The 14,661-nt window shown below is 38.9% G+C and overlaps 1 protein-coding gene across 1 annotated transcript in view; it reads left to right on the forward strand.

Annotated features, from left to right (window-relative positions):
* The window catches only part of LOC137159679 (cytosolic phospholipase A2 epsilon-like), a 53,978-nt gene that overhangs the window by 18,219 nt on the left and 21,098 nt on the right, over positions 1 to 14,661 (forward strand). The window contains exons 7-15 of the mRNA XM_067558144.1: positions 1,776 to 1,818; positions 2,486 to 2,549; positions 4,764 to 4,930; positions 5,074 to 5,151; positions 5,881 to 5,918; positions 9,806 to 9,941; positions 11,289 to 11,425; positions 12,477 to 12,699; positions 14,249 to 14,363. Of these exons, the coding sequence (XP_067414245.1) occupies positions 1,776 to 1,818; positions 2,486 to 2,549; positions 4,764 to 4,930; positions 5,074 to 5,151; positions 5,881 to 5,918; positions 9,806 to 9,941; positions 11,289 to 11,425; positions 12,477 to 12,699; positions 14,249 to 14,363 (1,001 nt within the window). The remainder of the gene's footprint in view (positions 1 to 1,775; positions 1,819 to 2,485; positions 2,550 to 4,763; positions 4,931 to 5,073; positions 5,152 to 5,880; positions 5,919 to 9,805; positions 9,942 to 11,288; positions 11,426 to 12,476; positions 12,700 to 14,248; positions 14,364 to 14,661) is intronic.

Genomic DNA, 14,661 nt, shown 5'->3' on the forward strand with positions numbered 1-14,661 from the left:
GAATGTGGGACTGGGCAAGTTCTGGGCAGAAGCTTTAAAGTGAAAGAGGAGGACAGACAAAGTAGCTTTGAGGCTCATAATGCTTCTTTATTTCAACAAAGTGTTAGAAGTAAGTGATGCTTTCTGTGACTCTTTACCATTTTCACTGGACAGTGGAACTGAGGAGATGAGACGCAGGTGACATGAAAACCCAGACTTAGCCTGATTCTGACCTCACCCAGGTTTTACACCGTTGTAACTTCATGGACTTCAATAGATGTGTACTCCAGATTTATACTAGTGTATCTGAGAGCAGAATCAGGTCCACAGGGGGCTCATGAATCCAGAGGCTGCTGAGCTAAGTGTGGCAGCTATTGAAAAATGGGGAGGCCAGGTTTTCACGAGAAAGAGTTAAAAAAGTACATATTTATCTGGCTAGGAATTCAACGTATCTTGTATTATTAAACATGACAGAGTTGCCCACCCCTCTCTGAAAGGAGAACTGTAATAACAATATCTGTCTAACTACAACTTTAACTACAAACACGGGAACCAAATATCAGGAGCTTTGGTTTCCATTTCCTGGAATAGGCACTGTGTAACTGAGAATGTGTAGGGCACAGGATGCCTCAACTCCACACACCCTCCACAAATCCATCTCTGGATTTATAGGCTCATGTTCCCTGTATAGTTTCACATAACAGTTAGCTTGATAAAGGAAAGAATACTGGGTAGCATATTTGACTATTTGCATATTTAATACTTAAGGGACAGATCCTCAACTGGAGGAAGTCATTCAAGTCAATGGAGCAACAATGCACATGAGCTTGAGGATCTGACTCTAAATGGCTATGACTATGTTCAACATCTCACTGATAACACGAGTTACATGGGCTGCAATGTGAGTTTCCAACTCTAATATCAAAGAATGTAATATCAAAATCATATGATATCCTGAATATATCAGGAATTGCCTGATTTATTAGAAGGGAAAAGAATTTGTTAAAACTTCTTTCTGTGTTGAATTACTCTTTTTCAGTCTCAAGTGTCATTAGTGGGGCTACACACACACACACACACACACACACACACACACACACACACACACACACACACACACACACACACACACACACACACACACACACACACACACACACACACACACACACACACACACACACACACACACACACCATTAGTGCTATTCCACACACACACACACACTTTGAGCTTTCCACACACACACACTTAATAATTAATTAATTAATTTGAGTTTTTTTTCCATTTAGCTTTTCACCTTTAAAACGTGTGGAGAAAATTCTCCCCTTATTGAGCTAGAATGGAATTTTAGATTATTGCATCACTTTTTCAACTATGGAAGCCTGGGTTCAAGCTGTAGATGTTTTGGACCATTCAGACAGATTTAATAATCTCAGACTCTTCACAGTTTCAGTTTGGAGTATATAAGAAACCATTGCATGCTTTGACACAGTGAGCAAATTCTGCTTGGCACAGTTCTAGGGCTGGAATACCAGGAGCTTTAAAAGTCAATTTCTGTTTTCCACTGTTAAAGAAGTGTGTGGAAACTTGCACACCTATATGCTAGAAAAGGTTTTCAGTGCAAGTCCCGCTTCTGGGACTTCCATGAGTGACAAAATAAATAAATAAATAACTAAATAAATTTTAAAATGAGCACCATAAAAGTTGAGGGGAAAAATCTGTGGCTAATACATTTCAAGAGTCATTTAAATTATTCCAATCATGACATTTGTATTTTTAATTTTGTTTTTTAGTTTGGACTGCCCTGAGAACATCATTACTAATGGAGTACTAGTGGTAATATTTTTATTTCCTGTGATCTTTCCTGTCCCACACAGCAAATACTGGTATTACTGACAGCACTAAGGAAACTTGTGCTGTCCAGTGCTTAGAAGTGTGCGTTTCAAGGAGAGATAGTTTGGAACTTGGGTAGCTGTGAACTCTCCACTACTTTAGCAGAGTCTTACTTTCTGCCAAAGACTGGAAGTGGTACAGCTGTGAGCACCCAGGGTTCCCAAATCCTAATGCAGGTGTGAGAATTTCCATAGTCACTATACTAGTCCTATCCTGTTCTCTAAAGTGGTTAGCTCTTAATTATGAAAGTAATAAAATACACACACACAGCTGCACTCAAGTATTTTCTTTAAAAACACCTGTTATCTGAATAGCTTTTCATTCCATTATCCCCCCCTTCCTCGAGGAGTACATTACTTTTATGTTCATACTTATAAGATGCTCCTATTTTCTCCTCCTTATTACTGCCCAACATGGAAACAATAAGTTTCAACACAGTTAACAAACACAGTTGCCATCCTCCCATCTAAGGATTAGATATGATTCCCAAGAGAGCCCTTCATTGTCACTGCTTTATCAACCAGAGGAGTTAATGGAGAACAATATGAATCACTTAAGACCTCATTTGCATCATTCTCTGTCATTATTTATTTGATCATCTCTCTTACAGTCACGTGAAGTTTCCTGTTTGGAAGTTAACGGGCATGCAAAGAAGCTAAAGCAACAATCCACAAGTGAGGTTATTGCTTCATTAACAGGCTGTTTATATGTTATGATTCAGTAGTTATAACAAGAGGTGGAAAATGAATAATCCATTATTAAGGGCTGTTATAAAGAGGACTTTGATCAATTGGTCACCCTGCCCATTGACAATAGGAGAAGTAATAATGGGCTTAATCTGCAGCAAGGGGATTTAGATTAGATATTAGGAACCACTTGCTAACTATAGGGTAATTAAGCACAGGAATAGGCTTTCAAGGGAGGTTGTGGAATCCCCATCACTGGAAGTTTTTAAGAACAGATTGGACAAACCTCTGTCACGGACAGTCCTACTTCAGTGCAGGAAGCTGGACTTGATGACCTCTCAAGATCCCTTCCAGTACTACATTTCTATGATTATATAGGTGATACTGACTTGTCATATACTTATATGGCCAACACCCTTCCCCTTCATGTTATAGCATCATTATGTTTGAAACTCAAACAAGTCAGAAAATTCAAAATTTTGGCTCTCACAACCACCTTTTCTTTATTCAAAGAATACTGTTTAAGCTGAAATTTTAACAAAATATTAATGGAAACATTTTTGGTGGTTTTAGGCTTTGTGAATCGTCTTTGTACAAAATGTAAATTTGACACTGGACATCACCTGATATTGTCCTTTTAAACATTACTTCATAACTACATTTCTGCAAATAAAGCCTACCCTGTATACTTCATATAGGCCTGTGCATGTATCAATTCAAAGGTTTTAAAAGATTTTTTGAGTTGTTTGAGCGAAAAACAAAGTGTCTCTCTCAAGGGATTAAATGTGAGATTACACATGGATGCGGGGTCTGCACAAACAGATCTCATTGACGGAATGGGGCCTATGCTGTAAAATCAAAGTCCTGTTAAATGTAGCAAGGATCTCTGATACTCCTTGAAATGAGTATTTCAGTAGATGGTTTCTTTTCTAAGAGTTACACATTGAACAAATTTTGAAAAATCAATACCTGTTCCGAGACAGTTCATGAATGGGAGGCGAGGGGGAGCCAAATCTGATGAATGATTAGCTATTGATGAGCCCTGGCATGGGAAGTTTCTGTTAGAAAGGTAATTTCTGGGGGAAATTGCAAGTGACTGAGGCTTAGGTCTTGACCCTACAAGGAGAAAAGCAACGGGATCTCTGTGTGAATGCAGGCATCTGTGCAAGGTTTTGCTCTTGCTCAAAATTCTGTAGGTGATAAAGCTGGGAAGGCCATGGGCAATCATTTTTAAGCAGTGGTCCCGTACTAAATCTGTATGGCTGCTGCCAGAGCAATCTAGATCACCTCTGTGGCTGCAACACCAATGAAATTTGACCATGGTCCTCTGTATAGAGGTGTGGCCAGGCCAAATTTCAGTGAGTGGTGTTGTGACCTGGCAGATGAGGGGTCGTAATGCTGCTCAAATTTGGTCTGGCCACCTTTTGATGCAGATGGAGGGGTAGACAGGCCAAAGGGTGTTGCAACCTGGTGGATGGGAAGTCTGTTTCTGTATGGTGGAGTGCATGGAAGTCCACAGAGAACTTGACTCCTGGCAGCACTGGCTTATATGCTGTGTGGGTAAGAGACAGGATATTCTCTGGCCAAGGAGACCCAGGGTCCCTGTGGGAGTGGGGATCAAAACAGGGTCCCTGCCAGGGGAGGAGGGAGTGGAATTTGCCCTCTTTGCCTCAGGAAATATCTGAACTGGCCCACTGGATGGCAGGATCATTTCAGCTAGAACAACGCCATTACTACTGAGCAGTTATCACAGAAAGATGCTGATAAATCAGTCTATTTGATTTGTAATTAGGATCTTTGGCTTTCATAATGCGTATGACTGACATAAAATACAATGCATATAAGAATAGAATAGTAGTGAATAAATGGCTCCTACATACAGTTTGAATTGTGTTTACCCAAAAAACCTTTAGTCGGAAATTTCTTTTAATCTAAATCTTGGTTATATTCCTCCAATTCAAACACTTACCCAATGACTCACTGAATTATTTGAATCCCCATTTACCTGAATATTTGTTGTGGGATTTTAGATAGAGGGGATTTTAGTATCTTTCAGGATACTCCCTAGGTTTACTAAGCAACCACTCTATTATGAGGACAATACAAATAACTTTTCAGTGAATGCAGTGTACAAGTCATGTGAAGTTTGTTTCTGGGCATCTACTGTAAAAGGTCTCCTTGTTCTCCGTCTCTTGTCTACAGAAGAAGAGCTCACACTTACAGTCAAAGGATCCTATGAAGAAGCCCAGAAGATCTCACTGGACACGGACTTCAGCCTCGGGAACAGAGATTCCATTACGTTCCACTGTGTCAAGAATAACCAAACAAAACTGGATGTTACGCTACCAAAGATGATGCATTATGATTGTGTAGGTTACCCTTAGCCTTAATAAAAAATACCATTTGGAATAGAATGTAAAAAGCAACATCAATTTACTTTGTGTTTCGGGGAGGGTTAGCCTTTTTCTCCTTGTAATAAATCACCACCATCCCCATGTCTCTTTTAATTCAGCAGACCTCCAGTAAAGAAGCCTCCCTGATTCTGCCTTTGAATTCACTCCCTTCACAAGAGAAAATAATAACAACAAAGGTGAGATGCTGCAAGCCTTTTGGAATAAATGTTTTAACTGAGTTTAAGTTTTTACTAATGAGAGAAAGTTATTAAAAACATGTACAAACTATAGCTGATTATGTATGCTTATAAAATGGCTTAAAAATCATCAAACTTATTTTTAAAGTACCAAATAGCACCAATCATTTATTCTGACCTGATAACCATTTGAAACCTGCAAACTTATGATTCTATACTTACGTGATCTATAAGACTACAAATCACTCTGTCACACACATACCAGAAGGTATATATAAAAAAAAAAAAAATGGGGGAAATACCATTTTATTATGGTTGGTGATTAAATGAAATTCCAGTATACCTTGTTTAATTAAAATCAGATGTTCCTTCTGTATTGATTTTCTTCATTATATTGAAGACAATTGTATTTATTGATAGACTATAGTAGGAAAGGTAATAGCTAACACAGGCTAATTTATAAATTAATTAATATTGCCTTTTATTACTAATATCTTGCTACAATAAATCTTCAAGTAAAACATGAGACTATTTAATTTATTACTTTATCCATTATCAATTTGCATTTTTCCATTACCTGTAAATATATTTGCAATTATTTGAGCAAATAGTATAATTAGACATTTCAGATATTGCTAATTGGAGAGTATGCAAACCTCATTCTAAAACTAAGAGAAAGGAAGGTTTAAAAATATGATGGTAACTTAGCTTTACTTTCTTAATTTCCAGGATGAAACATTTGACTTGCATGTGAAGGTAAAAGACTGGTAAGATATCTTATCTTGGTTCTTAGAGTGCTAATGATTATCAGTTCAACTACGCCTTCTTCATGTGTGTGTGTGTGTGTGTGTGTGTGTTGTTTTGTTTTGGGAAAAATATACTAACAGTATGTCAAGAGCTTCTGCAAACATTTAAATTATGATTCAGTGTTGAAAGTGACTATATAAAATTGGCACCTTTTTATTTGTCAGATCTGTTCCCTGTTTGTAATCAGTCTGATCTGCTGACTTTAGAGACTAAAATAATGTGCACTCTTTGGTTTTGCTAACTTGACAAAAGCAATTATTTATTGTGTTGTATTATCATAGTGCCCTAGTCATGGAAAAAGACTACACTGTGGTAGGTGCTGTACAAACTCAGAACAAAGACAGTTGCTGCCCCAAGGAGCTTACAAGCTAAGTCTAAGATAAGAGACAACAAATGGATTCAGACAGATGGGGTAGCACAAGGAAACAATAAGTATTGCCTAAATAGACAAGACAGACACAGAGTGGGTGAAGAGGTTTAAGCGGAGTGAACAATGTAATGGCAGCAAACATCATGTTAGTTCTATGATTTTCTTAGGAGGGGATCAGCTAAATGGAAAGAAAAAGGGATTAGAAGGGGATGAGGGGGAGGACAGAGGAGGAGGGAATAAAAGGGTCAGGTCAGGGGAGTGACACTTATGTGAGGAGATTGTGAGGAGGGAGGCGGAGCAGGCACAAACAGCCAGTCAGCACAGGGCAGCGAAAGTTTTGACTGGAATGTGTAGCCTTTCAAAGCTGACTGCTTCTGTGCCTACCAGCTGGAGTCTCTGGCTGGCAGCTCTCTGCAGTTGTCCCCCAAGGTCTCATGGCTGGGCATGAAAGGGAAGGCACTGCCTGGGTCCCAGTGCTCCCAGAGTGTGGAAGATCTTTCCTGCACAGTTGTGGGTCCAGGGGGAAACTTGAGGGAGAGACCCCATTTTACCCCCCAAATAGTCGAGAGAGTTAGCCAGGTTCCATTCCTGCTCATACCTCATCAAAAGAAATGTTAACTAAGATTCAGCTAGTTGTACCTGCACAGCATAATGTGAAGATAATGAGGTTGCACTGATGTAACTGAAGGCACAATGCGGCTGACAGAACCTTTATTACTGGCTATGATGCACAAGAAAAAAAGAGCACAGCTTGATTTTCAGGGTCCAGGTGGAATTTGTAGGGGCAGAAATTAGAGGGGAAAAAATCCTTTTACTCATAGACTTAGCACATTTGATATGGAATCACTGAAAGGGTAAACTTGGAATCCCATGCTGCCATTTCAGCAGTTGCTTTCAAGACAGTAATTGTTTATGTTTGGACCATTTTTAAAGCACAACATGTTGTTTGTATAACACCACCATTGGCCATATTCTGGAGTCCAGGTGAAGATCTCCCAGCGCAAGTTATGAGTGTGGGCAGGGTGCAAAGTCTTTGTCACCTTTGTGGTTCCCCAGTCCGAGCACTGCTCTAAGCTAAGTCGAAGTCCAGGTGCCAATGGCCTGAAGGAGCTGTTGTGACTGCCAGGAATCACTGGCATACAAAGGTTTCCTGGTGATCACCCATTTCTTCTTTCCATGCCTTCAGCTCTAGACAAGGAGAGTGATTTAGGCACTGGTAGGATGGCTCTATGCCACTGGAGAATCCTCCTTCTCTGGAGAAATCTTTCTGTGGCTGGCTAAGCAAAGATTCCCTGTGCATGAAAGAGCCTGGCCTGATATGGTCATTATTTTCATGGGATTAATAAAACAGAGGTTGGCCAGAAATCTGAAATTTAAACACACACTGACTGATGTTTCCCTTCTGCTTAGATGAGCTGATAATCTTGCAAGGTAAACTACTATTACATGTAATATTGTAATTAGAGATGCTTGGGAATTTTTGACAAACATTATTTCACTGGAAAATGTCAGTTCTTCGAAGTGGACCCTTTCCCATGAAAAGTTTCAGTTACACAAATTTCTTGACTTGAAATTTTTTTTTTAAAGTAAAAGGCTTTGAAATTGTTGAAATATTTCATTTCAACATTTTGTTAATGAGAAATTCCAGTTTTTCAGGCTGAAATGACTTTTTGTTTAAAAATCTAAGCTAATTATAGTAAAAATGTTTTTTAAAAGGTCAAAAAGCTAAACAAAATGTTTCAGAATGATCAAAACCAGGTGTTTTGACTGAAATGTTTTCAGATTTTGTTTTGTGAAATTTTTTGAGATTCTAACTTTTCATCCTGATTCAAGATGGAAAATTTTTTCAAAATCATGATTTATTTTTTTTGTGAGGCAGGAAAACTGTTTTCTGCCTGGCTATAGTTGTAATGCCCTACTGAATAATATTCAGACAGACTTAATCAGAGAAGACATGGCAAAGCTTATTTCACTGCAGCCTTGAAAAGCTTTTTCAGATCTTGACTGTACTGTAGTTTACAAAGAAAAAGGACCACATGAACTATACCCTTCCACTTTCTAGGAAGGATTAAGAGCTATGTGCTTAGTCTCAATCCAGAAGTGAACTTTATTAGAAAGTATGAAGAAAATAGATACAGCTACTTGGGACTTTTTTGAGTGTGAGAGTTTTTTTCCTACCATTCTGAAAATATTCAGACACATTTTTACATTAAAAATCATTAAAATGGCTTTGTTTTTAAAGATTAAACTTGGCATGTGAATGATGTGTGCTTTGCAAAAGTGGCTGGGAATGGAAAATTATAGTGGTAACCCATGAAACATGTACTCATTAAATATCATTTTAGCTAATATCTTGTGTAGTTTGCAATCACCAGAGGGCGATGTGATCAAAGCCACTTGGGAAATTCTGACATGTCATCCAGTAGCAGTTTTTGAAGACAGACAAACACACAGATATGAATTACCATCTTTGGTTTTGTCTTTTAAGTTCCAATTCTGCAAACACTTAAGCACATGCTTAATTTTACTCATGTGAGGAAATTCATTGGAATTGCACATGTGCTTAAGTGTTTGCAGGGATGAGCATTTAGATCAGCCTGTGAATGGCTATGGAGGCCTACTTGAGATGGGGGATCTTGCAGGATCAGTGCCTTAGATTGCAAGCTCTTCATGCATACGTTTAGGCAACACCTGCCACCTCTTGGGTGCTAATATAATATGAACAAATGAACAAATACACAAATAAACAAATACAAACAAATGAAAATAGAACATTGACCTTGCACAACATACTCTTTCATTACCAGTGTAAGTGCACACTGAGTGGGGTTATCCAGCTGTTTTCACATGTAAGCAGGATATACACAGAACTGCACCTGTACAATAGCACACAAGTCAATGGGGTTTCATGAGTTAGCTGAGGGCAGAATTTGACCATGTATTGTGGTGTAGTGGAAGCGGTGCCACAATTAAGGTTGTGTTAGGGAATTCACTTCAAAAGGAACACTAAACCTTTATTTTGTTAAAAAAAAATCTCATTAAAAGCAAAAAGGAAAAGATAGAATTGTAAACTTGGAGTGCTATTTGAATTTTTCATGGTGGCTTGATGAAAAATAGCTCGACACAGAAAGGATACTAAAAAATTACCCTTCAAATGAAAAATTGCCGAATTGTCTCACTTTTCTTTATAATTCCTTTTGCAAGAAATCTGAAACACTCTGGAGCCTATCCTTTGTCCGCATTCTTGCTCCTATATTTAATAGAAATATTGTCCCTTTTCTTACATTACTCAATCTATACATAGGTGTGGCAATAACCTGTCTTGTAAATCTGATGATGGAGTTCATTGATTATCTGCGCTATATAGGTCCAGTGATGGGTTTTAAGTAATAATACGTGTGCATACATTTTTTGTTGCTGCTGAGCTGATTGCTGGGAATCAAAGAAGATGACATTTGTTGTGGTCTGTATTTACAGGCCAAAAGATATGGACGTGCGCTTTGGGTTTGACTTGTGCACAGAGGAGCAGGATTTCCTGCGTAAAAGGAAGAAACATGTTGCTGCTGCTCTGAATAAGCTGCTTCAGCTAGAGGAGGACCTGCAGGACCATGAAGTATGTGGAACTGAATCTTTGGTGTCCCCCTCTCTCCTATGCTCTAGCAGTGCTCTGCTCAGCTAGTGGCATTTTTTTTTACAGGAACATTTATCTTCTAGGTAGTCAGGAAGCCTCAGAAACAAGCAAGGGGTTATTTTCTTTCAATGAATGCAATTAGTGGCTCCACGATTAATCAGCTATATTAGGCTGAATTTATTGATAGGTTTGAGCAGATATGACATGCCCTGGACAATTGTTGACCACTGAAAGGAGAAATGAGTGTAGGAGTTGTACAGTCTGCCACTGCCTCTTCCCTCCCACATATCTCCAGGCAAAAGTTTGAGGATGTCCAGGGTACTAGGTCCCAGCCACCCACCACCACCACCAGCACCATGCAGGGCAGGAGTCCTTTTCCTCGTGTTACCTTCCAAGGGCGAGGTTACATCTCTGGAAGGAGAGCCTGAGAGCATAGAAGCTGGTATAGAAGTATTGTGAGCAAGGTGGGACAGAACAGGCCTGGCGAGGTATGCCGATACAGCCCCAGTAGCTTCTCTACATTACTGAAATGAAATGTTTTCATTGACCCAATCTGATTTTGGGGATGTGGGGGGAGAGGTGTGAGTTTGATTTGCAAAACATTTTGAGATTTCATCATTTCAGCCCCGTTTGGGATGGCAAACATTTTTGATCCCTCAAAAATTCTTGGGGGGTGGAAAAACTGTTTCCCACCCAGCTCTACGCATTTACTCTTTTCCATGACAAAAGAACAGCAGCACGTGATGAAATTAAAGAGTAAAAAATTTAAATAGGCAAATGAACATACCTTTCTACATAATATATAATCAGCCATGGAACTCTAAGTCACAGGATGTTATGGAAGTAAATGTCTTAGTAAGATGAAGAGGGATATAAAGTAATTATCAGCCTGGGGTCAGGAAGGACCTCATAATATAGTACTGTACAATTCCATTTATTATAGGGTGTTGTGCATTCTTCTGAAGCACTGGTCATAGTCAGAGACAAAATTATGGATTAGCAAACTGTTCTGGTATATTGTCTATATTTTTAGGCTGACTTCCAGGTGATGCACTTTAGGAGAATTCTAATATAGTGAGGTCGGTCTCCAATGGTATAATAAAAACAAACTAATGAATCTGAAGCAACAGAATGTGAGTCTTCACTGTCCAATCAGTTAGGAAGTAGGAATGGAAGCAGTTAACATGAATCATATAATTGCTCACAAACTGATATAATTGTTTGTTGGTATTATCCAGGCCTTTCCCATTCCAGCTATCATACAAATGATTTATCATCTCTGATGTTCAGTTGTTTTTCACTAATCTTCTGCCTTTGTGCATTGAGCAGGTGCCAGTGGTGGCAATCACGACAACTGGGGGTGGGACAAGATCGTTAACAGCAATGTATGGGAGCCTGTTGGGTCTCCAGAAATTGAATATCTTAGACAGCATTTCTTACATCACTGGTTTATCAGGCACTACATGGTAAGCTGGACACGAACAATTTTATTTTATTTTTCTTCGCACCACTATTTATTTATTTATTTATATAACACTGTTGGTTTGCGTGGCACTTTACAGATTTAAAAAAAAAAGCCCCCATGTTTCTCCCCTGTATCCACTGAGAACAAAAATACCATAAACCAAGTGGTTGGATGTCACATTGACCAACTGCCTGTGCCACCAAAGGGATACTGTGTATCCCTCTCAAAAGGAGTGAGTTCAAATCTCTGTTAAGAATGTATTTTTATTTAAATGTCTATTACCTTTCCCTGTTATGGATCTAGAGTATAATTTATATCATACTGAATCTTGTCTTTGGGTTAGGTTTGGAGGTGGGAAGATGAAGGGGTGGGATTTACATCCTGGTTGTACACACTGGCCATTCCTTCCTACAGTGGAATTGGAGGTGTAATTTCCATTTTGGATAGACATCCCCACGCTAGCTTTAGCAGACAAACATTACCACTGTAGCCATTGCAGGATGGGCTAGCCAACATTATAACAATCCCACCTAAAATCGTAGGAATGTACTCAGAGCAGCTATCTCATCCCACTGCCCATACAGCCTTGGCCACACAATTATTTTTAGTGGGATGTCTTGATAAAAGCTTGTGCTAGCATAGGCGGTGAGTTATACGGACCCGTGTGCCTGGGATCCACCGATATTGAGGATGATGGGCCTAGCTCCACCAATATTTCTGTGCTTCTGGGGGGGCCGGCCGTGGAGTGTCCAGTGGCGCTCGACCGTGCAGGTGCAGAGTTCAGCGGGCCCGCTCCCCCGCCCAGGAGCTGCTCCGGCACCAGCCCTGTCCCCAAGCAGTGCATCATGGCAGCAGCTGCTCCCCCATCCCTGTCCTCTGCCCCTCTCCCACGTGGGCCCATCGCTTTGGTCAGGAGCCGCTCCCAGCACCACCAAAAATTATACAAACCTGGTACCCATGAGTGCTAGTGTGTCTGCCCAAGCTGGAAATTATATCTCCAGCTCCAGTGTAGGCCTATCCTTATTGTTTAATATCCAATCTCCCTTCCTCAGGACTATGGCAAACTTGTACGAAGATGCTAATTGGTCACAGAAGAATCTGGAGGATGCAATCAATGAAGCCCGGAAGCATGTGACCAAATGCAAGGTTAATGGTTTTACCTGGGACCGTCTGAAGTACTATTACAGTGAGCTGAAAGAGCGGACCCAACAAGGACACAACACGTCTTTTATAGACTTGTGGGGGCTCATGGTTGAATACATGCTACATGATGAGGTATTGAACATGCCCTTCTTTTCAGACACCTGACGAACTTCTATCTCTAGGAATGAGTAGAAAATAAATTGGGAAATGGATGCCCATCCAACAACACTGTAGGGCTACTGATGCAAAGAATTTGTTAGGATCTTTTGTTACAAATAGATACTATATATTTAAATACAAACAGTGTTCTCACTTTAAAAATGTGGCAGACCTATGAGCACCATGGAACCGTAAATTACCAGGAAATTCCAACATGCCAGCAGCCTCTGGCTGCCATTTTTCACTTTTTTTAAAAAAAAATCTGAATCCCCAGGCTTCGTTTTGAACATATGTAATATCCAAATAAGCATTTGAATTACAAACATTAAGTTTTGGTTAAAAATGAAGTTATTGACACTGTAAAATTGGCTTCAAGAAGGTGACACAAATCCTAGTTACATAACAGACCACTTGTTACGTGTGTGTGTGTGTTTGTAATACTGCCTTACTTATAGTCTTTCAGTGTTGTTTTTAAGGCTAGCTGAATAGCAGAAAAGAATATTCCTTGAAAGTATTATTGTATGCTTGTGCTCATTGAGGAATGTATTTGCCAAATGGTATTTGATCAGCTATGCTGCTAGTTAAGTCTGTTTAAATAAAAGCATTTGGCAAATGCATTTTTGTATGGAAAATGGTGAAATTTGTCAAATATATTTGCCAAATATTGGTCAGCTCTTATTGTTTTACATGCATAACTGAAGAATTTTAGAAGAGCTAAGGAAGTAAAGCATGGGTTTATTAAGTCATTATAGAGTTGCATTACTGACACTATAAATATGGGCTAAGAGACAGTTTTATGTGCCTTTGTTTTCAGGTGCCTGATTTTTCTGAAAAAAACATTACTCTTTTAAATTAAATTGCTCATGTTTAAACTCAGTGAAGAAGTTAATTTTTTACAAAATTTGACAAATCTGCCTGAACTTCTTGAAAAGAGCAATTTTTTCACTAGTTAAATTCTTAGAGGTGCTTTTTGTGTGTGCTGGAATAACTCCAAAATGTTTTAAAAACTTAAGGCAATGACACCTTGGGATGAGTGCCATTAACAAGGGTTGGAAAAATGTTGTTTAGCAATAACAGTATTTGAAAACAGACTAAAATAGGTTATTTTCTAATAATTTCTTTTCACAAGCAAAGAAGCTTAATGCATCAAATCCAGTATAATATAAACCTTAGCATGTATATATCTGGAATATTGCAGCATAAACTGCCTAAGGTGATCATAATTTAGACCGCTCCGGTCCCTGCAGCACTTTAGTCACCCATCTCTTCCCATGAATTTCCCTCTCCGTTTTTGTTTGAATCTGCAATCAAACTGACCACATTTCTCAATATCATGTAACCATCAAAAAATAGCTGCTGTTCCTGGGACTTTTGGCAAATTTGGAACATGCTAGATAAAAATTTGTACCCAGTACAGTGAGTTGAGAATATTAAAGAAAACCTGGCTGACGTTCAGATTTTACATTATAATAGTTCAAATCCAAATCCATTATTTCTATTAATTATTTTTCTTCAAAAACAGAAAGATAACCATAAACTCTCAGATCAGCGACAGGCAATGAATGAGGGCCAGAATCCACTGCCCATTTACCTGGCTATCAACCTTAAAAACAACTACAGCGCTCAAGATTTTAGAGGTAATGGTGATATTTTAAAGTATGGATTTATATTCTAAGAAATCTTCATTCATTTTGTGTGTTAAACCAGTTCTACTAACATTATAACACTGTTGTCCCTAACTCAAAACTAACCCATTTTTAAAGTTCAAAAAAGCATGGATACAGTTTTATAAAATAATTTTAAATGTTTTTGTTTGCTATCTTAGAATCATAGAGTTGGAAGAGACCTCAGGAGGTCATCTAGTCCAACCCCTTGCTCAGAGCAGGACTAACCTCAGCTAAATAATCCCAGTGAGGGTTTTGTCAAGCCGCAGCT

Source organism: Emydura macquarii, unplaced genomic scaffold (assembly GCF_026122565.2).
Source record: "Emydura macquarii macquarii isolate MOO-44397 ecotype Brisbane River unplaced genomic scaffold, CSIRO-AGI_Emac_v2 contig_1876, whole genome shotgun sequence".
Lineage (NCBI taxonomy): Eukaryota > Metazoa > Chordata > Testudines > Chelidae > Emydura > Emydura macquarii.